This window comes from Nicotiana sylvestris, chromosome 2, assembly GCF_000393655.2.
Source record: "Nicotiana sylvestris chromosome 2, ASM39365v2, whole genome shotgun sequence".
Lineage (NCBI taxonomy): Eukaryota > Viridiplantae > Streptophyta > Magnoliopsida > Solanales > Solanaceae > Nicotiana > Nicotiana sylvestris.
The window spans coordinates 20,338,866-20,365,837 of NC_091058.1; the positions used below are offsets into that span (position 1 = coordinate 20,338,866).

Below are 26,972 nucleotides of genomic sequence, written 5' to 3' on the forward strand. Positions count from 1 at the left end.
TAGCTTGTCTTTCCACTATCCCAGCACTACCCCCACTGCATAGTCACTAGCGTCACATATGAGTTCGAATGGTTGCTCCCAGTTGGGGGCAACAATGATGGGTGTTGTGACTAGCTTCTTTTTCAACTCCTCAAATGCTACCCTAGAATCATTAGAAAACAAGAAAAGGTGATCTTTTTCTAACAACTTACAGAGAGGCTTGGCAATTTTTAAGAAGTCTCTTATGAATCTTCGGTAGAAGCCGGCATGCCCGAGGAAGCTCCTGATTGCCTTGACTGAAGTTGGAGGTGGCAGCTTTGCTATCACGTCAACTTTAGCACGATCCACCTCGATTCCCTTACTTGATATCCGGTGTCCCAAGGCTATGCACTCTTGTACCATGAAATGGCACTTCTACCTATTAAGAACCAGGTTAGTCTCAATACATCTTTTCAACACACGGGTCAGATTTATAAGGCACTCATCGAATGAGTTTCCCACCACTGAGAAATCATCCATGAACACATGCATTATGTCTTCGACCATGTCAGTGAATATGGCCATCCTGCACCTTTGGAATGTGGTGGGTGCATTGCATAGGCCAAAGGCATCCTCCGAAAAGCATAAATTTCATATGGGCATGTGAAGGAGGTCTTCTCCCTATCCTCTGGTGCAATGGAGATTTAATTGTACACTGAGTACCCATCTAGAAAGCAAAAGTGGGACCTCCCTACCAGTCTGTCAAGCATCTGATCAATGAAGGGAAGTGGGAAGTGGTCTTTCCAGGTGGCCAGATTCAATTTCCTGTAGTCCATGCAAATTCTCCATCTTGTGACGGTTCTTGTAGAGATCGGCTCATTGTTATCATTTTTTACCACCGTCATACCACCCTTCTTAGGAACACATTGCACCGGGCTAACCTAGTTGTTGTCAGAGATGGGGAAAATGATTCTCGCATCCAACCACTTAATCACCTCTTTCTTCACCACTTCCTTCATGTTGGGATTCAGCCTTCTTTGGTATTCTCTGGAAGGTTTGTGCCCATCTTCCAGTAGAATTTTATGCATACAATATGCCGGGCTGATCCCCTTAATGTTTTCCATGGGCCGCCCAATGACAGTCTTGCACTCCTTGAGTACCTGCAAAAGTTGTTGTGCCTACACATCTAACAAACTAGATGAGATATTAACAGGTAATGTGGAGTTAGGTCCTAGGAATTCATACCTGAGATAGGCGGGCAGTGGCTTCAACTCCAGCTTTGGTGGTTCTTCTATGGATGGGTTGGCTGCAGGAGTTTCTCTGTTTTCTAAGTGCAGGGGCTCGAATTCAAGTGTTCTATCCCAGAACCCTCTGCCCTCTAAAACCAGCACCCATTCTGCCAATTTTTCCCCATTCAACTCATTTAAATTTATAGACATGTAGTAAGAGGGTATTCAATAGTCAACGTTTCATCATCTGCTTCTACGATTACATCCACAGCATCAATAAGAGAACAATTGGCGAATTCACTTGGTCGCCTCATAGATTTCTCCACATTGAATGTTATTTCCTCGTCGTTCAACCTCATCTTGAGCTCCCCAGTTTCACAATTAATGAGAGTTCTCCCTGTGGCCAAGAAAGGCCTTCCCAAAATTATGGGAATTTCTTCATCCACCTTGCAATCTAGAATCACAAAATTTGCAGGGAACATAAATTTCCCTACCTGAATCAATACATCGTCCAAGATACTAGAGGGTCTTTTCACGATTCTGTCAGCCAGCTGCAATAACATAGAAGTGGGTCTAGCTCTTCCAATCCCCAACCTCTTATAGATCTCCAGGGGCATAAGATTTATGTTAGCCCCCAAATCATAAAGTGCCTTGGCAAAAAACAAAGTTACCAATGGTGCAGGGAATTGTGAAACTCGCTGGGTTAGACAACTTCTCAGCAACTGGTCTAGTCACCACAGCACTACAGGTCTGATTAAGAGTCACTGTAGTCAAGTCTTGGAAATCAAATTTTTGGGACATCAAGTCCTTCATCATTTTTACATAACCAGGCATCTCCTTCAAAGCATCAATCAATGGAATATTTACTTGGATTTGTTTCAGCATCTCCAAGAATTTCTTGTATTGTTCCTCTTTCTGGTACTTGGCCAGTCTCTGTGGGAATGGTGCTGGAGATCTCTTATTCCTAATGATTTGGGTATTTTCTTTGTCAGGCACCACCTCAACTACCGGTTCCTGGCTGCCTCAGCTTCTTTCTCAGCCTCAATTTGTGTATTGGGTTCTTCCTGGGTAGGCTGTACTGTCACCTCTGTCAGTTTTGTTGAATCATCTAGCTCAATGGACACTGGTACAAGTGTCTCAGCTTGTCTGCTTTCCCGAGCCCTGTCTTGCTCCAAGTCTAAGTCTCTGCCATTACGTAGACTCACTGCCCTCAGCTGCTTCGGGCCTTGATCTTTTGGATTTATTTGAGTGTCTGCAGGCAATGTCCCATGAGGACGATTATTCAAAGACATCGAAATTTGGCCCATCTGTACTTCAATATTCTTTATAGCTGACTCATGTGCATCTACCCTTTTACTCATTTTTGCATTTGACCCAATAATCTGCTGCATCATTGCCTCAAGTCTAGCAAACCCATATTTTTGTCTTCCCCCATGCTGTTGTTGAGGAGGATGATGACCCTGCTGCTGATTTTGATTGTTGTATCCCGGTGGCCTTTGGTAAGGCACCATATTATTGTGAGGTCGCATACCTCCTATATTTCTATTGTTGAGTTGTGGCTGGACTGGCCTGTATGGCTGATTCTATTGGCCCCAATTCTGACCACCCTGTCTCGGGCCCCCATAGTTAGACACATAATTCATGTCCTCAGGGTAATGGTGATGATCACTTTCTGCATTCCATTGGTTACCAATTGGCTGACTAATGCAAGATGTGCATAAACCCCTGTTGGTAGTACCTACAATATATACCTACTGTTTCTGCCGTGACTCTTCCACCTTTTTGGTGAGTATACTCATTTGTGTCATTAATGTGGCCATATTTTTAGCAAGAGTATTGGATGGATCTAAGGGCACTGAGTGAACTACTAGAGTGATAAATGCATTCCTGGTTGTCCACCCCGAATTTTGTGCCATCTTGTCAAGTAGGCTCTAGCTTTCTCTCCATGTTTTGCTCAAGAATGCTCTACCAACTGAAGCATCAACATTAGCTTTCACGCTATGTGTCAAACCCATGTAAAACTGCTACCCCAACATCTGGTCTGGAATACCGTGGTGCGCACATATAACCAACATCCCTTTGAATCGTTCTCACATTTCTTGTAGTGTCTTCATTGATTTTTGTTTGAAGCTCAAAATTTCATCAATTTGCTGAGTAGTCTTGTTGGGTGGATGAAACTTATTCGCAAATTGCTTGACTATCTCCTCCCAATTCATTATGGAATTAATGGGGAGTGAGTTTAGCCAAGTCTGGGCAGCTCCTGTCACTGAGAATGGAAACAACAACAGCTTTATTGCTTCCTAAGTTATGTTGGGCTGCCTTTGAGTTTTGCAGATTGACAGGAAATTCTTCAAGTGCTGTTGAGGATCTTCCATGTATGACCCCGAAAATAGTCCCTTGTTTTGCAACAAGTGCAACATGTTATTCGTGATTTGAAAAGACTCGGCCTGTATCTGTGGGACTAATATCGATGTGGCTAAATTCTCTTATGTGGGTTGTGCCCAATCATATAGAGCAGCCTCGGGCACACCAGGTGCCACTAGCGCCAATGGCGCAGCTGGGTCTAACACATTATCCCCATGTCTGGTTCGAGTTGTTCAGTTGATTGTTGTTGTTTGTTTTTCCGGTTGGCCCGATTCAAGGCCTTAAAAACTTTCTCGGGATCTGATAATGCTTTAAATACTTCACCAATTCTCGATGATTTTCTAGGCATGCACCTGTACAACTAAGTTAACAAACGTTAAAATTTCCATGTATAGATTGAAAATAAAGAAAACTGACTACACTAAGAATTTTTGTATTTCTTTCAACTGTAATTGATAACACTGTTAATTCCCCAGCAATGACGCCAAAAATTGATCACGCCCAACTATGCCTTATAAAAAAGACACGCGATCGTTACAAATATAATCCGAGTATTTATCCCAGAGTCGAATCCATAAGGAATTAACCTACTCATTACTCTTGTTCGACTCACTGAATTCTTCGTAATCAACTTCCTAGATATTTTGAATAACAATAGAGGTGTTTTTACGAACTATAACTGAATGAAAAAAAGTAACTTAAAAGAAGGATCTAAGGTTATGATTTCCCCTATTGATGGAATCCCTTCCTGATATGTTTCACATAGATTCGCCTAATCATCTTTATCGATCATGAGCACTCTTATTACCGTAAATCTCTCCCGAATAATCACGAAACTTTACTAGACCACTCTCTTGAGTTACGCTAGCTGGCTTTTATTACAGCTCATTTTAGATCGCACCCAAGGTTTCGTTATCCCTAATCCCACCTTTAAACCCTCGGTTATTGATCTCTCATATACTTTGGGAGTGGTATTATTCAACAATTACCTAAATATGCACTCTCTCGAGTAATACATACTAAATAGGCACAGCTAATTAAGGATCCTATCAATTAACTACAACAAGAACGTAGTTGAACAAATAGAAATTAAACCGGGCAAACTATATTAACATAACATGAAGTTTATCCTTCAACAGGTTCCAACAAACCCTAGACTAAATATTTAGCTACTCATAAATGTGTTCATACTAACAACAACAAAATTTATCACTTAAGGTAAAATACACAAGGAGGAAAGGAAGAACTCGATGTTGAACTATCCTCCTTGCCTCTTGACTATCCTTGCCTTCAACTAAACTGTAAAAACCTTGATAATGTCCCTTTGGGCGAGCTGGACCTCTTATATGTTAAGTATAATTACCCCCAAACTTCCAAGTTTACCCCTAAATTATATGTTCCGAACTGGACTAGCGCGGTCATGCTAGTGGGCGCGCTAATGATCACGCATATGGCATAGTATTCTGCCTCGAATTCCTGGGCTAGCACAGTCGCGCTAGTGGGCGCACTAATGGCCGCGCTAAGCTGGGTCATCATTTCAGCTCTTCATTTCTCTCTTCTTTCAGCTTACTCAACTCCGAGGAGCTTCCTTTGCTTTAATTTAGCTCCAACCACTGTCCTATGTTCTCATAAGTGCAACTCGCTCCTGCAAAATATGAAACTCACAATTAGAGCCAATTTATCATCATTTAACTATCCTAGAATAGTGAAGCATAGTCAAATTGGGGCATAAACAGTCGCCAAATTACATGAATCTAGCCTATTATCACTACTCATCCTTTTGAACTTGTGCATGCTGATGTCTGGGGATCATATAGGGTCCCAACTTATGATGGTAAGAGATATTTTATGACATTGGTAGATGATTTCTCCAAATACACCTGGCTCTTCTTAATGAACACTAAAGCAGAATCTATTGTTGTGTTGAAAATATTTTTAACACTAGTTCAGACTAAATTTTTAACACTAGTTCAGACTCAATTTGATACCAAGGTTAAGTGTCTCAGGTCTGACAATAGTACTAAGTTCTTTAATGAGCAGGTCAATAGTTTCTTGGTGCTACATGGCATTATTCATCAGAGTTCCTGTATATATACACCTCAGCAGAATGGTAAAGTGAAGAGAAACACAGGTCTATCCTTAATATGGCAAGAGCCTTGAGGATTCAAGCATTTGTTCCACTACAATTTTGGGGTGAGTGTGTCTCTACAACAGTCTATCTTCTAAATAGATTGCCTACCATGTTGTTGAAGGGAGCCTCCCCTTTTGAGAAACTTTATAGCAAGGTTCCCTCTCTTCAGTACTTAAGGGTCTTTGATAGCCTGTGCTATGCCACCTCAGTTAGAAAAGCAGATAAGTTCAGCCCCAGGGCTATTCCTGCTGTACATCTAGGCTACTATTCTGTGCAGAAGGGATACATTTTGTATAATCTTCACTCTAAACTATTCTTTGTAAGCAGGGACACTGTTTTCAAGAAGGATTTTTTTCCCTTCAAGCATGCTACATCCAGTTCCTCTCCTTTATTCCCTATTTTGGATCTTTCAGAAGCTGATTGCTTTTCTCTCAATTACATTTCTCCTCCTGGGAACACTACAGCCTAATCACTTGCTTCTATCTCTAGTTAGTATGTTGGTCCTAGTCAGCTGGTTCATGATCATCCTCCGCAGTCCAGTTCCTCCACTACTGCTGACCCACCTCCTATTAAGAAGTCATCTAGGGCTTATGTTCCTCTTATATGGTTGAAAGATAATGTTGTACCCTCCAAAGTAGCAGCCTGTAATTACTATATTTCCCAATATGTTTTTTTATGATAAGTCGTTTTCTATATATCGGGCTTGTCTTGCTGCCTACTTAGCTGTGTTTGAGCCTACCTCCTATGCTTAGGCCAGTACTGATCCTAAGTGGATAGAAACCATGCAGGTTGAGATTGTTGCTCTTGAGAAGAAACAGACCTAGCCTATTGTGGACCTGCCTCCTAGCAAGGCTCCTATTGGTTGCAAGTGGGTATTCAAGGTTAAATATAAGTCCAATGGGGAGGTAGGGAGGTATAAGGCCCGGCTGGTTGCTAAGGGGTATAATCAGCTTGAAGGCCTGGATTACAAAGAGACTTTCTCTCTTGTGGCCAAAATGGTCACAGTGAGGTCTGTAGTGACTTTGGCTGTAGCATCTGGCTGGTTTATCTTCCAAATGAATGTGCACAATGCATTCCTTCAAAGAGATCTTCTTGAATAGGTCTATATGCAGATCCCATATGGCTTTGCCAGCCAGGGGGAGTGTCAATAGAACGTATGTAAACTGCATAAATCCTTGTATGGACTCAAGCAGGCTCCTAGATAGTGGAACCTGAAGTTGACTTCTGCTCTGAAGGATATGAGATCTGTACAGTCTCATTATGATTATTCTCTTTTCACACAAAGGGTAGATGGTGATCTAATAATAATTCTGGTATATGTTGATGACCTCCTGGTTACTGGTAATAACTTGAAGCTTATTCATCAGTTAAGGACAAATTTACAAGCTAAGTTCAAAATGAAGGACTTGGGAGAGTTAAAATTCTTTCTGGGAATTGAATTCTCCAAATCCAAATAAGGAATCCTTATGAATCAAAGAAAATATGCTCTTGAGTTAGTGTCGGAGCAGGGATTAGCTGGTAGAAAATCTGTGGCTACACCTCTTGAGTTCAATCACAAACTCACCTCAGTAGCATTTGATAACTTCATGAACAAGGGGGAATCCTCTACAGATGCACAGCTTGAGGATCCAGGTAGCTACCATAGGTTGGTAGGCAGATTGCTATACTTGACAATGACAAGTCCATATATTGCCTTTGTTGTTCAAGTATTTAGCCAGCACATGCATGCTTCTAAGCAGTCACATATGGAAGCAACTATACGGGTGGTCAAGCATGTCAAGGGAACTACAGGATTGGGATTGCTTATTCCAGCAAAAGGAGACAAATAACTAGTTGCTTACTATGATTCAGATTGGGGTTCATGTGTGGAGACAAGGAAGTCTATCACTAGTTATATTGTTAAGTTTGGTGGAGCTTTAATCTCTTGGAAATCCAAGAAGCAAAGCACAGTTTTTAGGAGTTCTGTTGAATCAGAATTCAGAAGCATGACAACTACTGTTGCTGAAGTCACTTGGCTAGTTGGCTTGTTTGGAGAGTTAGGAGTTACAGTACACACTCCTATACAGTTGTTCTGTGATAGCAAAGTTGCTATACAGATTGCAGTTTCATAAGAGGACAAAATGCTTTGACATTGATTGTCATTTTATAATGGAAAAGATTCAGGGTGGTCAAATTCAGACTCATCATATTGGGACTAAAGAACAGCTTGCTGATCAGCTTACCAAGAGTCTATGCAAATCACAACATGAGTACTTGATTAGCAAGTGGGAATGAAGAACCTCTTCCATCCCTCAACTTGAGGGGGAGTGTTGAGAAGTAGGTATATTGTAGAGGTTAGCTAGATGGTTAGAAGTTAGTTAGTAGGTTTGTGTACAACTGTCAATAGCTATTATTTTATTCTTAAGGAGTTATAGGTTATATATATATATATATATATATATATATATATATATATGTACAGTAGCGGTGGACATTCGGTATTTCGGTTCAGTATTTAAGAATTTTGATTTGGTACTTCGGTATTCGATTTATCAATTGTGTATACCAAATACCGTACCAAAGTATTTCGGTATGGTTCGGTATTTCTTATTTTGGTTCGTTACGGTTTCGGTTTAATACATATTCACCATAATAATTGGTGTGATTCTCCTTGACAATGATATAGATGGTCAAAAATTGCGCAATATCTACCAGCAAGAACATATAATGAAATCAAGAATTACTGGAGAACAAGGGTGCAGAAACAAGCTAGGAAATTGAAAACTGACTCCAATAGTGCAGCATTTCAAGTTTCAACACATGATTCGCCATCTCTGGATACCTCGGCTTCTTCAGAAGATACAAGGCTCATCATCTGCTTTAATACAGAGCTCAATAGATATTCAGCCCTTCAAGATTTTACATTCAACTCCATCATTTGATTCACAATATGGTCCTCTAAATATCAATGGAACACATAACCCTTTAAACTTAGGGAAAAATATCACCAGTAGCTGCAATTCAAGTTCACGTTCTTCAGAATGTCCTGAAATTTCACCTCGTGAGATGGGTGATCCTGACTTAAATTCGTGAGGGTTTTTTGAAATTTTTGTCTGCCTCTAACTCTAAGGGACTAAGCCTAAGGGTAAGGGACTAGGGAATTAGGGGTTTTGGACCTTTGGGGTGTGGGCTTAAGGTTATTGAGCTAAAAAATAAAAATAAAGTTGGGCTTGGACTAAATTATTTTGGTATACCGAAATATCAAAAATTCAATATCGTATACTGTACCGAACTACCGAAATACCGTAATTTCTGCACCAAAATAAACCAAAATACCGAAAAAATTGAAACTGAATACCAAATTAATTCGATTCGGTTCGAAATTCGTGTTTTTGAATTTTATGTCGACCCCTAGTGTACAGTACATGCTTAATGTGAGATTCGATATTTTCCTAAAAGTTGTGCCTCTTCAACAAAACAACTTTGATTTCTTTAAGAGCAAATTATCCTCTTTTTTTTTTTCTAAGTGAAGATTTATCATTTAATTAATTTGGTGTAGTATCATACTATCATTGAATCCTTTTTTTTGGGGGGGGGGGTGGTGGAGGAGGCGAGGTCAAGTATCATATTGTAAAATAAAATAGGAATTTCTTATAGTAATGGACTATTTCTACAATTACTATTTCTTATTGTTTATTTTTAATGTTTAACTGGAAGAGATATTTTTCGAAAACATAACAGCCAGTCATCCACCTTTTTTTCCCAAAGAACATAAAATATGAGGTTTTCTTATTTCTTTTTCTTTTGGCCAAATAAAATATTGGCTTATTTTGACTTATAGAGAAAAAAGTGTTAAATCTTGTGAATCTCTAGGAAAACTGGGCTTATTTTTCAAAGGATAATCAATTCCTTGTGAGATTCTCTAGGCAAAAAAATGTGGGCAATGAGCATCTTCTTCTGACTTTTATATGGAATTAAAATTGTATTAGAAAAAGAAACAAACACGGATAAAACGATAATTAGGAGTTACTCTCTCCGTTCACTTTTACTTGGCAGGTATACTAAAAATAGATTTTCAATTTTACTTGTCACTTTACGCATATCAAGAGAAGACAAACTTTTTATTTTCCTGTTATACCCACAATATTTATTACTCATTTCAAATTATTTTCTCAAATCCAATAAAATATATATCAATTAATATGTGTATTATAGTAAATTACATACTTTATTTATTATTTTTTAATGGGCGTGAAAAGTCAAAACATGCCAAGTAAAATTGAGTGGAGGGAGTATAACACCAACTTTACTTATTTGGTATCCATGATAAAGTAAATTCTTTTAAAACATTGCTCTGTATTTATGTGTGAGAGACAGAGAGCGCATTGATTTTACAATTCTCTTTGATTCAAAATATTACTAGTTATTTTGACAAACTGATAATTTTAATATACTTCATGTTTTGAAAAATAAGAAGTCACTAATTTTTATTTTTATTTTGTAAATTTAATTTTTCTTTATCAATTATTAAGTATTAATGTAGATGTTTAAGGCCATCTCCAAGGCTGCATCAAATTTTGCACCAAATTCAAATTTGGTGTTTTTTTGCTTCAATGAAACACAAAATCTTGCACCATTGTAGAGCATGAATAGTGTTGCACCAAATTTAGTGCAACATTATTCATCACACCAAATTTAATTTATTATTATTTTATTCATCTTTTTATTTTTTAGACTTTTAATTTATCATATATTGTGTATACAATTAATTTTTATATTAAGATATTTATAATTTTAATTTTATATCCTATTTTTTTATATATTAATTTTTGTATAAATTATATTTGTATAAAATTATAAGTTAATTTTATTATTACTATAATTGTATAAAAAAATATAACCATTATTTAAAAATAAAATATGCAAACGTAAGATATCTAATGTTGTTAAAATTGAAAAGTGAAAACTAAAATTTTAAAAAGAAAATTAACAATACATAAAATAAAAATACATTATAATTAAAGTACATCAAACGAGGATACATTAAAATTGAAATTACATTAAAAAACATAAAACATAAGTTTAGTAATCCCCTATGTCTTTTCCAGGTGCACCAAAATTACCAAACTACTGAGAGAACGGGGTAGAAGATTGTTGTGCTTGTGGTTGTTGAAATTGTTGACTTCTTTTATCGATTATTCGTTTTTGTTCTTGTCACAAAAATTCACGAAGATTTGAATCGTCAATGGAATTCAAGTTCGTCATCGATTTGAATAATTTTTAGCTCGACACAAAAAAATTAAGGATAAAGATGCGCATTTTGCACTTCGTAATGCATTAATCGAGCATTTATGGGAGAATAGAGGCGAAAATTAAATATTTATGTGGTACTTAAATTAAATTTGATTATGATGTAATATTTATTTAATTATCTTTTATCAATGATTTTATTATTAGTTAATTTATCCTTTAAAATAATTTTGTAATAAATGATTATATAAGCGGTGAATGTGAATTATATATAATGAATATGGAAAAAAGAAAAAAGATAGTATTTGTTTGAAGGAAATAAAAAATAAAATTTAAATAGAAGATAATAATATAATATAGAAGATAGAGAAGAAATATTATTTTTTGGTGTAAAAAATGGTGTAATGATTGGAGTAAATTTGGTGTTATACAATTTTAGTGTGAAATTTGGTGTTAGGGTTGGAGATGGTCTAAGAGATTAGAGATTGTGCAAAAAAAACTTTTCTGAGTAAAACTATTAAATATTTTTAGTGATGGAGTGTATAACGTTGAAAAGACAAATCATATGAATAACAAAAATATCTAAATAAGAATTTTAAAAGTTTAAAATATACTATTATAATAGTCGAATTGAGAAGAGATAAGTGGGGTCAACCATTCAGCTACGTTGCGTGAGCACCGAGCAACGCACTTTCATGTCACGTGCTCATCATCAAAGTGTCGGTGCTCATTACTCATTAGTCTGATAAAAGCACTTGGACTGAATGAGATCATATTTGATTGGTAAAAGATTTTGATTTAAATTTCTTTTTGTATATCTTTTAGATATGTAACAAATTAATATGCCAATTCATAAAAATTTAATTACATTAATCTTCTTACTTCAAATAGATTCACCTCAAAAGGAGGAGTATGAAATTGTGTTTATGAAGTTGGGTACTTCCTTCAACTTTCACTCACTGTTAGATAAGTTATAGCCATTTTTAATATAATTTTCTTCAACCGTCAAACTTCTTTAGAGTTTCGAATTTTTTTAAATATTATAGCGAAGTGCTATTATATAGAATATATATTATAATATAGTATGAAAATTGATTCTATTAAAAATTTAATTTTTAGAATAAAATAAATATTATATACGATGATGTTAAAGAGAGATCTTACCGTATATTATCCTAATATCGAATAGGAAGAAGTAAATAGTAAAAGTTGAACTCAAACCTTTTATATAAAAATTCTGGCGAATATCACTAGACTGTAAACATAATAGTATATAGTTTAATCATTCAAGTCAATAATGCATTTATCCATTTTTGGATAAATCAAGAGTGAGACAGTGCTTATTAAATTAGTGCCATTTATTTCTTCTTTAAATGTCCCACTAAGGAATAAAGCTTTTCAACTACCATCAACGGGGGGCTCCCTATCTTATAGTAATGCTTACAATATAGTAATAGTACCACTTGCCATGTGGATCCCCTTTTCACGTACATGTGTCCATGCAAAGATGCCTAGCTCTTGTTTTCTCCTTTGGAGACTTGGAGTAAAGTATTAATTTGCATTTGGGAATTTCACTTAAAATATCATATTTTAACTTTCTTGACCTTTTTAAATAAGAATTAATCCAAATAGCAGCCATTTAATTTTTTAAACTAATAATAGCCGATGAATATATGATATATATAAAATTCATATATAATATATGTATAACCAATGTATAATTTATATATACCACCTAGAAAAAGTAAACAATAAATCTGACCGGCTATTTGTATAATAGTTTTAAATTGGATTTCAGTTTTCTCCTTAACTATGTAAGAAGGAAAAACAAAAAAACATTACAAACGAAAGACAAGAGGTCATCATGTGATTTTTCACTTACTAATCTTAATCGATTCATGCCTATGACTCATTTGGGGGGAAATGCTAGTGTTAATATAATTTTTTCTTTTTAGGATTCAAATCCCAAATTTTTACACAAAGAATAGGTGAATCCCATCCATTTTGCGGCACGTTTTGGTGTTAATCATACCTTTATTTGTGAATTTCCAGGCAACTTGTTAATATCTTCCAACTCACTTTCGCCTCAGGGTGCCCAAGCTATGTTCTATTTAACAATTACTACTAACTAAATCAACTTGAAAAAGTATGTCCATTGTAGCTTCCATTGAAATTTCCACGGGAAGACTTGGTATTGACTTGAGTTAATACATTGGATTATCTAATTTTTTGTCTCATAATGGATTGCAAGATCACATACCATTATTTCCAAAATTTTCCATTAAATGTTCATTACTACAGTACTTCTTTTTTGATATTTTACTTATATTTTTACTGCGACATTATGTGATCATACCTCCTGCTTTCAAGCACTGTCTTCCGTGACAACGACAAATGGTACCGAAAAGAATATCATATACACTACTAACTTATTGGTTGTACTCTGACCTTATTATCCGTATCTAGTTTTCCTGGATAGAATCTACTATAATCTAATAAAGTACTGGTTTTATTATTACAAGATATTAAAGTGGGTGGAAATTCAATGGTGGAGTTGAAACCTAGACTTGATTGAAAGATAGGAAAGTATTCAACGTGAAGCCTAAAGTAACAGGCAGCATGAAAGGAGAAAATAAGTAAATTCAAGAAGTCTTCTGTAATTCTTTTTGGATGATAAATGAAGTGGAAGGTTTTCTAGAGTATAGAGTACTAAAAATTCAAATATTTTGGGTCTTCTAGTTGTATTTCTTATTTCTTGATCCGAAAATTGAAAATTCTCCCAGAAAAAAAGGTTTCGGCCTAGTGTAAAGAAAAAGTTTGGCAACATGGTGGCAGCTATATATCAATAAATGCCTCCACGTATACAAAAGGAGTCAGCTTCATTACTAATGAAAGTGTATTTACATACTATCGAGTCACTTTAAAATAATTAAAGGTAATCGATAAGAAAAAAGTTTCCTCCGTCTCAATTTATACGATGATTTTCGCTTGCAAAAATTAATTTGACTAAACTTTGAAGTTAAATTAGATAAGTTCAGCTCAATACTTTAAAACTAAAATTTAGATATTTCAAAGCTATATAAAAAATATTGTAAGTTATATTTTTTCTCATGTCAATATGATAAAAAATATTTTTTAAAATATTGGTCAAACTTCACACAATTTGACTCTTGATGAGCGAAATGTGTCATCTAAACTGAAATGGTGGAGTATTGGTAACATGAAAAATTAAACAATTTACATAAGATGTCGTTTGGTAGGAGGTATTAGAAGAAATAATGCAAGCATTAGCTCTATGCATTACTAATACTTTGTTTGGTATATTTTTTCAACATGTGTATGACATCATACTTGGTATTATCATATATATATAAGTAATGCATAGAAAACCATGACATTAGTAATACCAAGGTTATTAATGCATGCATTAGTATGGTTAAAGACATAATTGTCCTTAAAGTCCCTTAAAGCTAGAGAATATGGAGGACATTTTTGTAAACAACTATTTTTCTTACAAATTATGCAATGCATTATAATTTCAATACCTCACAGCAAATAATAGATAAGAAATAATATCTGCATAACTAATGTTTGCATTACTAACTCATGCATTACTAATACACCTTATTCTGCATTATTCTTATGCACTCTACCAAACGACCCTTATACAACATACTAAAAATAATATTATGCCAACTTTTTTATGCTAGCAGTGTAAAAAAAAGTTTAATCCATTTACAGAAATGGAAAGAAAAAGGTCAATTCTTGTTGGCAATTTCAGCACTTTTTTCCTTATTTAAGAAGGTAGCCAAGGATCATCCAAAGAACAAGGTCTACTGACCATTTCCATTAGTCACTCTACAGTCTCTTCTGAGTAAAGAGAAAATGGGTTTCAAAGTTTTCTTTTTCTTTGCTATCCTCTTCTTTTCAGCTGTCTCTGCTTTTGCAGAGGACAATTCTGGCCTTGTAATGGACTACTACAAGGACAGTTGCCCTCAAGCTGAAGATATTATCAGAGAACAAGTTAAGCTTCTCTACAAACGCCACAAGAATACTGCATTTTCTTGGCTCAGAAATATCTTCCATGACTGCTTTGTTGAGGTACTAAAAATCTATGTTTTTTTTAGCCACCCTTTTTTGAAGATGTTAAATTAACATATGACAAACAACTGAACATTTATTTTTCTGCAGTCATGTGATGCTTCATTGTTGCTGGACTCAACAAGAAGGATGCTGTCTGAGAAGGAGACAGACAGGAGTTTTGGTATGAGAAACTTCAGATACATTGAGACTATTAAGGAAGCTGTAGAAAGGGAGTGTCCTGGTGTTGTTTCATGTGCTGATATTCTTGTGTTGTCTGGTAGAGATGGCATTGTTGCTGTAAGTTTTTAAGAAATTTTCTTTTATAAAGTGTTTGTTTCCTTTATTTCTATGTGTACTTGTAGTAGTAGATCTGGATTTACTCTAGTCAATAGTTCATAAAGTTTCCAACTTTGAACAAACATTTACTCTGGGGGTATGACTCAAGTTCTTGTCATTTCATATTAAAGAGAAGACACATCCATTTATGCATGTTTAACAAGTTCAGATAATTGTCTGTGTTTATTCCTTTTTTGGCTTTTAAAAGTGGCTTGGTTAAATAGTACTCATATTTACTGATATGTAATGGACTTGTACAACAGCTAGGAGGGCCATATGTCCCACTCAAAACTGGAAGAAGAGATGGAAGAAAGAGCAGAGCAGACATTCTTGAGCAACACCTCCCAGACCACAATGAAAGCATGAGTGTTGTTCTTGAGAGGTTTGCCAATGTTGGTATCAACGCTCCTGGAGTTGTTGCCTTGCTAGGTACTATAGACATTCTTCCCGCACCTCCCCCCTCCCTCCCCCCCCCCAACCAAAAAAAAAAAAAACCAACAAACAAAAAAGAGCACTTCAAATTTCTTGGTTCTATTGGTATTTGATTGTGAAGGGGAGCCTTGCTTAACGGTAAAAGTTGTATTACAGTCTAAGACTGCGTAAAGTAGATTAAACGTGGTCTGATCCTTGCATAGTGGTTTGCATAGCGGGAGTTTAGTAGGTCACTGGTTCAAATCAGGGCAACAGTCTAAGACTGCGTAAAATAGACTAAACGTGGGTTTGCATAGCGGGAGTTTAGTACATTTACTACTCTTTTAATTGGTATTTGAATGTGAAAAACTCAAAGCTTATTTTGTGCAATTTGTTCTTGAACAGGGGCTCACAGTGTGGGAAGAACACACTGTGTGAAGTTGGTACACCGTTTGTATCCAGAAGTAGACCCTCAGCTCAACCCTGACCATGTTCCTCACATGCTCAAGAAATGCCCTGACCCAATCCCAGACCCAAAGGCTGTACAATATGTTAGAAATGACAGAGGCACACCCATGAAGCTAGACAACAACTACTACAGAAACATATTGGAGAACAAGGGGTTGATGTTAGTTGACCACCAACTAGCAACGGACAAGAGGACTAAGCCTTATGTAAAGAAAATGGCAAAGAGCCAAGATTATTTCTTCAAGGAATTTGCAAGAGCCATCACTATTCTAACTGAGAACAATCCTCTTACTGGAACAAAGGGTGAGATCAGAAAGCAGTGCAATCTTGCCAACAAGCTCCACTAGAGGACCTAGCTTTTGCTATATGGTTGTACTCATTATCACTTTTCCCCTTCCTTTGTATAGGTGAGGGAGAGGAGACAGTGAAAATGATGGGAATAAGATGGTTTTCTCCCAGTGTGAGTCTGTTTTAGTGCAAGGTAGTAGTGGCATGAAATTGGTGGTCATCATGTTCATTACATTCCATGTTCTGTTTGTAAAATTCACTGTTTTAGCTATCCTTTAATTTAATTAAGTTATGAGTTTTATGTTAGAATTGGGCTATGGTGAAGGAGATGTTTGATTGTTATAATGCAAGAATGGTGATTATGATTCTTGCATAGAGATTCACTTTTTAACAATACAAGCAAGATTCCAGCAACTTTAGGTGGAACTCAATGATAAAAAGAAGCATCTTCCTGAGGAAAGTTAAAGCAGGAAAAGCAAATTAGGGTCCCATATAAAAACATTTTTTAAGTTAAAGAAAGAAGTAAAAAGAATTTGCTTTACTTACGTCATCACTTACGTCATGGCTGCTAAGACAAGAGATAATATATATAGGGTTCAGACAAAGAGAAAGAGGGTCATGAATGTTGTACAGAAGGGAAGATAGGTAAATGGCAACAACAATTAATTAATGTACATAATTACGTAAAAGCAAACAAAAACAACCAGACAGGTGGTTTGATTATAAGAAGTCACATTCAAGAAATAGACTGGTGTTTTTGGATTATTAAATTCATATCAATTTGAAAGTATGCTCTGAACAACCAAGAAATTGAGTTGGTTGTACCTTAAGGTGCGTTCTTGATTCAAGAGTGAAAGAATACAAACTCTAGTCTGCTTATAGGTCAAATAGCTTCCAAGACCAAAACACTAAATATTCAAAAGATTACTTGAGGAGGATTATTTTGCTTCTTGCTTGTTCACAGAGAAAAAGTATTAGGACATGCTAGTAATAAATAAAATGACTCATGCTGTTCAGTTAAGACAAGATATATTTTCATTTACTTGTGAGCATGATGGAAAGCAGCAATACTAAAACTTTATCCCTTTTATTATGTCACTGATATAATTAGCAAAATGTTCTCGCTCTCCTAATGTAGGATAAGTAGCAGCCAGGGGCAGAGCTAGGTGGGGGAGGGTTCATCCAAACCCCTTCCGCCGAAAATTATTATGTGTATATAATGTCAATTTTTTTCTAGGTATATATATTAGAGGCATGTTGAATCCTCTTGGCTTTTTCAGATGTTTAACATTTTTATTTGTTGAATGACTGAATCCTCTTAGTGAAAATCTTGCTTCAGGTAGCGGCAAACTAGAATATATGCAAAGCATGTTTAACCAACATAAGAAAAGTAAGGTTAGAATGAGACTGGACGAGATTGTGATGGCTAAATGCAAGCGACTTAAATATCTAAGCTCAATGATCAAAGAGAATTGTATGATAGATGAAAATATAAGGTCAAAGTAAGGATGGTCCCTCTCTCTGATTTGATTCAGTTGTTTAGCAAATACTAGACCTAACTAAAACACGCCTTCATGGCCATTTACAATGTTATAAATAAGGGTAATAATTTCATAGCCTTCAAAGTTTCTGGTTCTTCACATTCTTGTAATCAAATCAATAAGTTTGTCTCTTGAAATGACGATAGATAAGCACAAAATTACAATGGGAATCAGACAAGTCAAGAAGAAACAAGAAATATAGAAGAAAAAGAAACGCACTCTACAATATACACGGTCTTCAACTCAATCTATATAAAATTGCTTACCGTGCTGTACTCCAATGCATCCCAAGAGTATTTACCTCGATTTACTTCAAAAACTTCTCTTCCAAGTGCGTTCCACTTCCCATCATAGCACAGAATATTTATTCTACTAACCCGTTTAGGTGAAAGAGTCAGCACAAAAGCAGAATACCATAACAAGATTGTCAACCTTCAAACATTTCATGACACTACTTATGTTGTCTGTCCATTCCTACTATAATTTCCTGGATGGTGGCCTCATCACCCATACCATACTACTTCAAAGCACTTTTCTAATTCAACTCTTGTGATGATACTGAATCAGATTGTAGGAAATTGAGTACTCCCATAAGTAGAAGCGGAACCATGATTTGAAGTTATAGGGTTCGAAATTCCAATTATAAATTAAGAATTTGTATATATTCAGTGAATTCCTCAAGATGAATACATAATTTGGACCAAAGCTACTGGGTTCGTGTAATGAACTTGTGAATTTGATATTAAATTGTAATCAAACAAATATTGAAACTCAAATTGGGATTTTATTGATTTAATCAACAATTACAGTAGAATTGAAAGATTGAGCCCAAAGGATAACTACAAACTAAAGATTAGGTTCCAACTCCATTGATGAGCTTGAGTAACTGAATGAACATAAATGAAGGTGAGGAAGGTTCTAAAAGAAGAGAGAAGAGAGAATTTAGAAAGATGTAGAGAGAGGGAAATCACAAATTATCGGATTCTAACTAACTCCTTTCCCCCATTCTGTTAGTTGTTATAATGACTTAGAATCAATCTGGACCGTCCGATGATCTATAGTGCATCTTTTAATCTGGACCGTTTATTCTCTTTCTTTAGTCATCAGCTCCTAACCGTCCACGTGTCCTTCCACTTTACCATTTACACCTAATATCTACTACTATCTTCTATATTTCTTCAGACCCGTCTTCTTCTTTACTCGTCTGCTAACAAACCCTCCTCGTTCAAATCGACCTTGTTCTCAAGGTCGGAGTTGGGCTACAAATGTCGGAAATTGGCTCCTGATATAACCCCAATCTTCCCAAGTAGCTGCATCGTCACCCAAATTGGCCCATTTCACTAAAACCTTCACCCCCACTGTGTTATTAACCATGACCATTTTTCTTTGTACAATGGCCTCTGGTTGTATCAAAATCCTTCAGTCGGAGTCACAAGCTGGAGGCTGCCATTGTGGTGTGATATCTGGGCCAACCCTGCATTTCAGTTGCGACACGTGGAACACTGGGTGGATCTGTGAACCTGGAGGAAGATCTACACGATAAGCCACTGAACCCACGTTGTGTATGATTTTGTAAGGCCTATAGTACCTATCACTCAGCTTAAGATTTCTCCTCACTACAACTGATGATTGTCCTTATGGTTGTAACTTGAGATACACCAAATCCCCTTCTTGCAGTTCCCTATCTGTTATGTGTTTATCTGTGAAAAACTTCATTCTTTCTTGGGCTTGCTTTAAGTTTCCTTTAGATTCTGTAGAAATTGTTGTCTCTCTGCTAGTTTTATTCCCACAGTAGTAGGGGTGTAGTGGGGTAAGTATCCCATAGGAATCTGGGAAGGGTTGTACCCATAGAGAGCTTGGAATGGGGCGGTATTTAAAGCACTGTGGTGGTTTGAGTTGTACCACCACTCTGCTAGAGGCAACCACTTCATCCATCTCCTTGGTTCATTTAGCACCATGGCCCTAAGATAAGTCTCAATGCACCGATTGAGCCTTTCAGTTTGGCCATCAATTTGTGGATGGTAAGATGTTGACATGGTTAATTTGGTGCCTATGACTTTGAATAGATGCTGCCAAAACTGACTGGTAAAGGTAGGATCCATGTCAGACACAATGATCTTGGGCAGTCTATATAGTCTATATATCTCTGCAAGAAATAATTCAGCTACATCTTGAGCTGAAAAGGGGTGTTTAAGTGCTAGGAAATGACCATACTTAGTTTGTCAATAACTACTAAGATAGTATTTTCGTGACCTGAAAAAGGAAGCCCTTCAATCAAATCCATAGCAAGGTCTTGCCATGGTAATTCTGCGATAGGAAGGGGCTGCATAAGCCCTGGTGGTTGACTGTTCTCATTCTTTACTCTTTGGCAAATACCACACTCAGAAATCCACTTAGAAATATCTTTCTTCATGTTTGGCCGCTAGAAAACTATCTTTATTCTCTTGTATGTCCCCTGTTGTCCTGAATGCCCTCCAAGTGACCACTGATGTAGTGATTGAAAGATTTTTTCTCTTAAATTGGCTCATCTACCTATGAAGATCCTCTGATCACACCTAATAATGCCCTGAGCTAGAGTGTAATTGGCCTTGCTTCCTGGGGTTGTAATTAGCTCAGTCATTAGTTACAAGGCTATGGGATCATGCTCATAACTTTGTGTGATCTCCTCCATCCATGTAGGCTCCACTCCTGAAATATCATTAAGGGTAGGACTTTCCTCATCTCTTCTGGATAATGCATCAACCACTCTATTTTCTGTCCCTTTTTGTATTGTACCTCATAATACAACCCTCGGAGTTTGGTTAGGCCCTTTTGTTGCAGTGCTGTAGTGACCCTCATAAAGAGCTTCATCCGGATCCTTTCATGTTTTCCGACCCCAACAAGCTTGTCATAATAAGTCCTCAGATGAACTCTGGGATCACCTGTACCATCAAACATTTCGAACTTGGGAGTTTTGTAACCCTCTAGAAGTTCTACATCTGGCTATGCATAAGTCTGTCGAAGTTTGGCAAAATGCCAAAGTCCCAAATCGGTTGGGAGAAGAGTTAGGGGGATTTTCCCCCCTATAAAAGAAGGCCTAATGTTTAGGATTTAAATACACCTCTCATTTGCTTTCTCATCTGTTTAAGGCATTTGTATCTTCTCTCTTTAGTATTATTTCACTTGTATTTTTGGAGTGGAATAAAATATTGGTTGTGTCCGATGAGTAGACAAAATTAGCCGAACCTCGTAAATTCTGGTGTTCCCTTTATTGTTGCTTTATTGTCTTATTTATTATTTGGTGGTTGTCATAATTTTTGGTATAGTAGTTGTGACTTATTCACACTATATACATTTGGCTTCCGCAACAATTGGTATCAGAGCCAAGGTACTGTCTAAGTATGCTCTGTGGTTGCAGCATAGTCTGATCTTCCACATCAGAAAAGATTTATCTTGGTAACTGAGTCAAGGTTCTGTCTGAGTATGCTCTGTGGTTGCAGCTTAGTCTGATCTTCTACATCAGAAAGGAAATAATCTTGATTTGTGTCGTCAGCTATTAAATAATATTTGTGTCAAATATGGGAGACAATAAACAAGAAGAATCTACATCAAGTGTCAACAATACGTCATCATTGGCATCTTCGCTTATGACAAGAATTGTGTCAAATGCGAAATTTGCGGTAGAAATTTTTGACGGGTCCGGGCATTTTGGGATGTGGCAAGGCGAGGTTCTAGATGTCCTTTTTCAACAAGGGCTAGATCTTGCCATTGAAGAAAAGTGACCAGATGTTATTGGAGAAGAAGATTGGAAAATTATCAACCGTGTTGCTTGCGGTACCATTCGATCCTACCTTGCTAGAGAGCAGAAATATCCATACACAAAGGAAACTTCTGCAAGTAAATTATGGAAAGCACTGGAGGATAAATTTTTGAAGAAAATGAGAAATACTCCAAAAAAATTCAAAATAAAATGATTTTCCTTGGTGTGCAATTTTGAGTATTTTTGTGATATTTTTGGATAATTATTTGTATTTGTTTGTGTTTGCTTATTTGTTAAATTAATAAAAAAAATATAAAAATATGTCGCATTTGCATGTAGGATTCAATTCTATAATTGATAATAATTAATTTAGTTTTACAAAAATTAAAATTACAAAAAATAGGCATATTTTGCATTTTTAGCATTTAATGTCCAAATGAACAATTTTATGCTTAATTATTACTTAATTGTGCGTTAATTGTTATTGGGAGAAGAGAAAATTTATGAAGAAGGGGGTGGAAAAAAGAGGAAAAACTAGATAGAGAGAAGAAGAAAAGAGGGGGCGGAGAGAGCAGTATACACTCGATATACACTCTGGATACATAGAATATACAGGGACATAATTCATTTTGGAGAGAGTAAAAAAGATAGAAACAAATTTTCTGAAATATTGAGAGTGGAAGAACACCATAGAGAGTTCAAATCTAGAAAGAAAAAATAAAGAAAGATTTCCGCACTATTTGTCTTCTCTATTTTTACTAGTTTTCTCCGTGTTGTTGGAATTTCTGGACTGAGGTGTTGAAGCTATTGTGTTGGGTTTTCTGCTGCTGTATGTTGCTGTGTTACATACTACTTTGCTGATCTTCTTCTTCTTGTACTGTCATTTCCAGGTACACATTTGTACACTCTCGGCTTGAAGCGAAATGAAATATTAATCAGGCTTTGTTCCTGTTGAATCCCTCCTGTTTAGATTTGTGTTTGAATATAATTTTCCTTTCTTTGTATAAAAATGTAGTCGATTAATTAATGAGTAATGGGCTTGCATATGTATAACTTCTTCATCTAATAATTTTAGTTTAAATTAATCAAATACTAGTTAATTTGTTTTTGATATTATGGTGTGTCAATCTCATGTTCCAGTATTATTGAATAATAGAATATAGAATGAAAGCAATTTTTCTTTGTACAAACTCGATCGCAATTTTCCATTCACATTAGCCGTAAACTAATAACTAATAAGTTATTTTTTTTCAGCATGTAATTAATTGAGAAATTTTCTTTTATTTTTAGAGACAAACTTAATAGAAGAAATGTAGTCACTATAGGTTTATCTTTTAAAATAAAAATGAGATGAGCCTCGCTTAGTAAAATGTATACATTGCGGGGCCCTCACAAATGTATATATTAATTATTTAGATTTCAAGATGGGCGATTTAGTAAAATTCACGGTCTTACCTAATAATATCATAACGCGTAGTATTTTGGCGCATATTTAATAAGGTTATTTTCTTGAATACGGGTGTACATTTATGTAACCCAAATCACGATCTTGACGAAGTCAAAATGCGTCAACAAATCACGCGTGCACTGGTTGTGGCGTGGCTCGAGATGCGTTTTCACGACGTTGCAATTTTGTATAAAATAAATAATGATAAAAGCGGTTTTTAAAAGTTAAATTTGCACATAAGTTTATAATACGTATTATATCAGATAGTCAAGCCAAATATAACAGTTGAGCGACCGTGCTAGAACCACGGAACTCGGGAATGCCTAACACCTTCTCCCGGGTTAACAGAATTCCTTATCCGGATTTCTGGTTCGCGGACTGTAATACAAAGTCATTCTTTTCCTCGATTCGGGATTAAACTGGTGACTTGGGACACCCTAAATGCGAAATTTGCGGTCGAAATATTTGACGGGTCCGGACATTTTGGGATGTGGCAAGGCGAGGTTCTAGATGTCCTTTTTCAACAAGGGCTAGATCTGGCCATTGAAGAAAAGAAACCAGATGTTATTGGAGAAGAAGATTGGAGAATTATCAACCGTGTTGCTTGCGGTACCATTCGATCCTACCTTGCTAGAGAGCAGAAATATCCATACACAAAGGAAACTTCTGCAAGTAAATTATGGAAAGCACTAGAGGATAAATTTTTGAAGAAAAACAGTCAAAATAAATTGTACATGAAGAAGAGACTGTTTCACTTCACCTATGTTCCTGGTACCACGATGAATGAACATATCACCAGTTTCAATAAGTTGGTCACAAATTTGCAAAATATGGATACAACTTATGATGATGGTGACTTGGCCTTGATGTTGTTGGCATCACTTCCTGATGAGTACGAGCACCTTGAAACTACTCTACTCCATGGAAATGACGAAGTTTCTCTCAGAGAAGTTTGTTCGGCTTTGTACAGCTATGAACAAAGAAAGCGAGAAAAACAGAAGGGCGGAGAAGGAGAAGCACTATTTGTGAGGGGTCGTCCTCAAAATCAAACGAGGACAAAGAAGGGAAGATCCAAGTCAAGATCCAGACCCAGCAAAGATGAATGTGCCTTTTGTCGAGAAAAAGGGCACTGGAAGAAAGACTGTCCGAAGTTGAAGAATAAGGCCAAATATAATAATGGAAAGGCCATTATGGATTCAAATGTAGCTGATTGTGATGATTCAGACTTCTCATTAGTTACAACAGAGTCATCAACATCATCAGACATATGGTTGATGGACTCGGCTTGTAGCTATCATATGTGTCCCAACAGGGACTGGTTTGTGGAATTTCAAGAAGGAGAATATGGAGTCATCCACACAGCGGATAACAACCCTCTTACCTCATATGGCATTGGTTCAATACGATTAAGGAACCATGATGGAATGATCAGAACATTAACAGATGTTCGATATGTACCGGATTTGAAGAAGAATCTCATCTCTGTGGGAGCCCTAGAATCAAAAGGGTTCAAAATCATTGCAGAAAATGGAGTGATGAGAGTATGCTCCGGTGCACTAGTGGTAATGAAGGCTAATCGGAAGAATAATAATATGTACCGCTATCGTGGCAGTACAGTTATTGGGACAGCGACAGTGACATCCAGTGACGACAAAGAGGCAGAAGCAACCAAGCTATGGCACATGCGCTTGGGACATGCTGGAGGAAAATCCTTGAAAACTCTATCAGATCAAGGATTGTTAAAAGGAGTAAAGGCTTGCAACTTGGAGTTTTGCGAGCATTGTGTCAAAGGGAAACAGACAAGGGTTAAATTTGGTACAACGATCCATAATACTAAAGGCATTTTGGATTATGTACACTCTGATGTTTGGGGTCCTTCCAAAACACCTTCATTGGGTGGGAAGCACTATTTTGTAACCTTTGTTGATGATTTTTCCCGAAGAGTATGGGTGTATACAATGAAGAGCAAAGATGAAGTGTTGGGAATTTTTCTCAAATGGAAGACGATGGTGGAGAATCAAACAGGCAAGAGGATCAAGTGTATTCGCACAGACAATGGAGGTGAATACAAAAATGATCATTTCAATAAGGTCTGTGAAAATGATGGCATCGTCCGACACTTCACTGTTAGACATACACCACAACAAAATGGAGTGGCAGAACGTATGAACCGGACCTTGCTGGAGAAGGTACGGTGTATGTTGTCCAATGCTGGCTTGGGCAAAGAATTTTGGGCTGAGGCAATTACATATGCATGCCACCTCATTAATCGTCTACCATCTGCTGCTATTGATGGCAAGACACCATTTGAAAAATGGTATGGAAAGCCTGCTGTAGATTATGACTCTTTGCACGTGTTTGGCTCAACTGCATATTATCATGTGACAGAGTCAAAATTGGATCCAAGGGCAAAGAAGGCTATTTTTATGGGAATTACTTCTGGAGTCAAAGGATATCGCTTATGGTGTCCTATGACAAAGAAAGTAATATTCAGCAGGGATGTTACCTTTGATGAATCTGCTATGGTAAATAAGGTAACAGAAGATACCAAACAAAATGAAGGTGCTTCTAAGTAGGTGGAGTTTGAGGGAAAATTTATTTTTCCTACACAAGAAGCATAGGAGGAAACAAATGAAGATTACCCTCTGGAAGGAGAGCCAGTAGAGGAGATTCCAACTCAGGAACCTCAACAATAACTTGAATCAATAGCAACCAGCAGGCCAAAAAGAACAATAACGAAACTTGTTCGTCTCATAGAGACGGTTGCTTGTGCAACCTCAATTGTAGTTGATGATGTTCCTACTACTTATAAAGACGCTGTCCAAAGTTCAGAAGAAGATAAGTGGAGGATTGCCATGAATGATGAAATACAGTCCCTTCATCAGAATCATACATGGAGATTGGCCAATCTCCCGAAGGGAAAGAAAGCAATTGGGTGCAAATGGGTATTTGCAAAGAAGGAAGGATTTCCTAACCAAGTAGATGTTCGCTACAAAGCAAGATTGGTGGCCAAAGGATATGCTCAAAAGGAGGGAATTGATTACAATGAAGTGTTTTCTCCAGTTGTAAAACATTCCTCCATTAGAATTATGTTGGCTTTGGTAGCACAATTGGATTTGGAACTAGTTCAGATGGATGTAAAAACTGCGTTTTTACATGGAAACTTGGAGGAGGAAATCTACATGACTCAGCCAGAAGGATTCAAAGTTGCTGGAAAAGAAAATATGGTGTGCAAACTTGAAAAATCATTGTACGGATTGAAACAATCTTCTAGACAATGGTACAAGCGATTTGACGAGTTTATGTTGCGGCAAGGGTACAAGAGAAGCAAATACGATCATTGTGTGTATTTGCACAAGCTTAAAGATGGTTCCTTTGTATATCTTCTCCTATATGTTGATGATATGTTGATAGCTTCCAAGAATTCGGAAGAAATTGATAAGTTGAAGATTCAACTGAAGAAGGAGTTCGAGATGAAGGATCTGGGTGAGGCAAAGAAAATTCTTGGCATGGAGATAATTAGAGATAGACGTTCAAAGAAACTCTGTTTATCTCAGAAAGAATATTTGAAGAGAGTACTACAACGTTTTGGCATAGATGACAAGACTAAGCCAGTTAGTACTCCACTTGCTCCCCATTTTAAGCTAAGTACTACTATGTCGCCAATGGATGAAGCTGAACGAGAGTATATGTCAAAGGTACCATACGCAAATGTTGTTGGTAGCTTGATGTATGCAATGGTCTGTAC

General features: G+C 36.6%; 1 protein-coding gene across 1 annotated transcript; it reads left to right on the forward strand.

Moving 5' to 3' along the window:
- Positions 1 to 14,630: 14,630 nt before the first annotated feature.
- Positions 14,631 to 16,806, forward strand: LOC104228323 (peroxidase 42-like). Its single transcript, XM_009780762.2, has 4 exons — positions 14,631 to 15,012; positions 15,103 to 15,291; positions 15,594 to 15,759; positions 16,147 to 16,806. Exons 1-4 carry the CDS (start codon positions 14,797 to 14,799, stop codon positions 16,554 to 16,556), a joined length of 981 nt encoding a protein of 326 aa, XP_009779064.1. The 5' UTR covers positions 14,631 to 14,796; the 3' UTR covers positions 16,557 to 16,806.
- The last annotated feature ends 10,166 nt before the right edge of the window (positions 16,807 to 26,972 follow it).

What these genes read in the sequence shown, in the direction of transcription:
- LOC104228323 (XM_009780762.2), top strand. Translation starts at nt 14,797, where the DNA reads ATGGGTTTCAAAGTTTTCTTTTTCTTTGCTATCCTCTTCTTTTCAGCT. An exon ending in GTAGAGATGGCATTGTTGCT is followed by an intron (nt 15,292 to 15,593) that starts GTAAGTTTTTAA and finishes CTTGTACAACAG; the next exon opens with CTAGGAGGGCCATATGTCCC. An exon ending in TGGAGTTGTTGCCTTGCTAG is followed by an intron (nt 15,760 to 16,146) that starts GTACTATAGACA and finishes GTTCTTGAACAG; the next exon opens with GGGCTCACAGTGTGGGAAGA.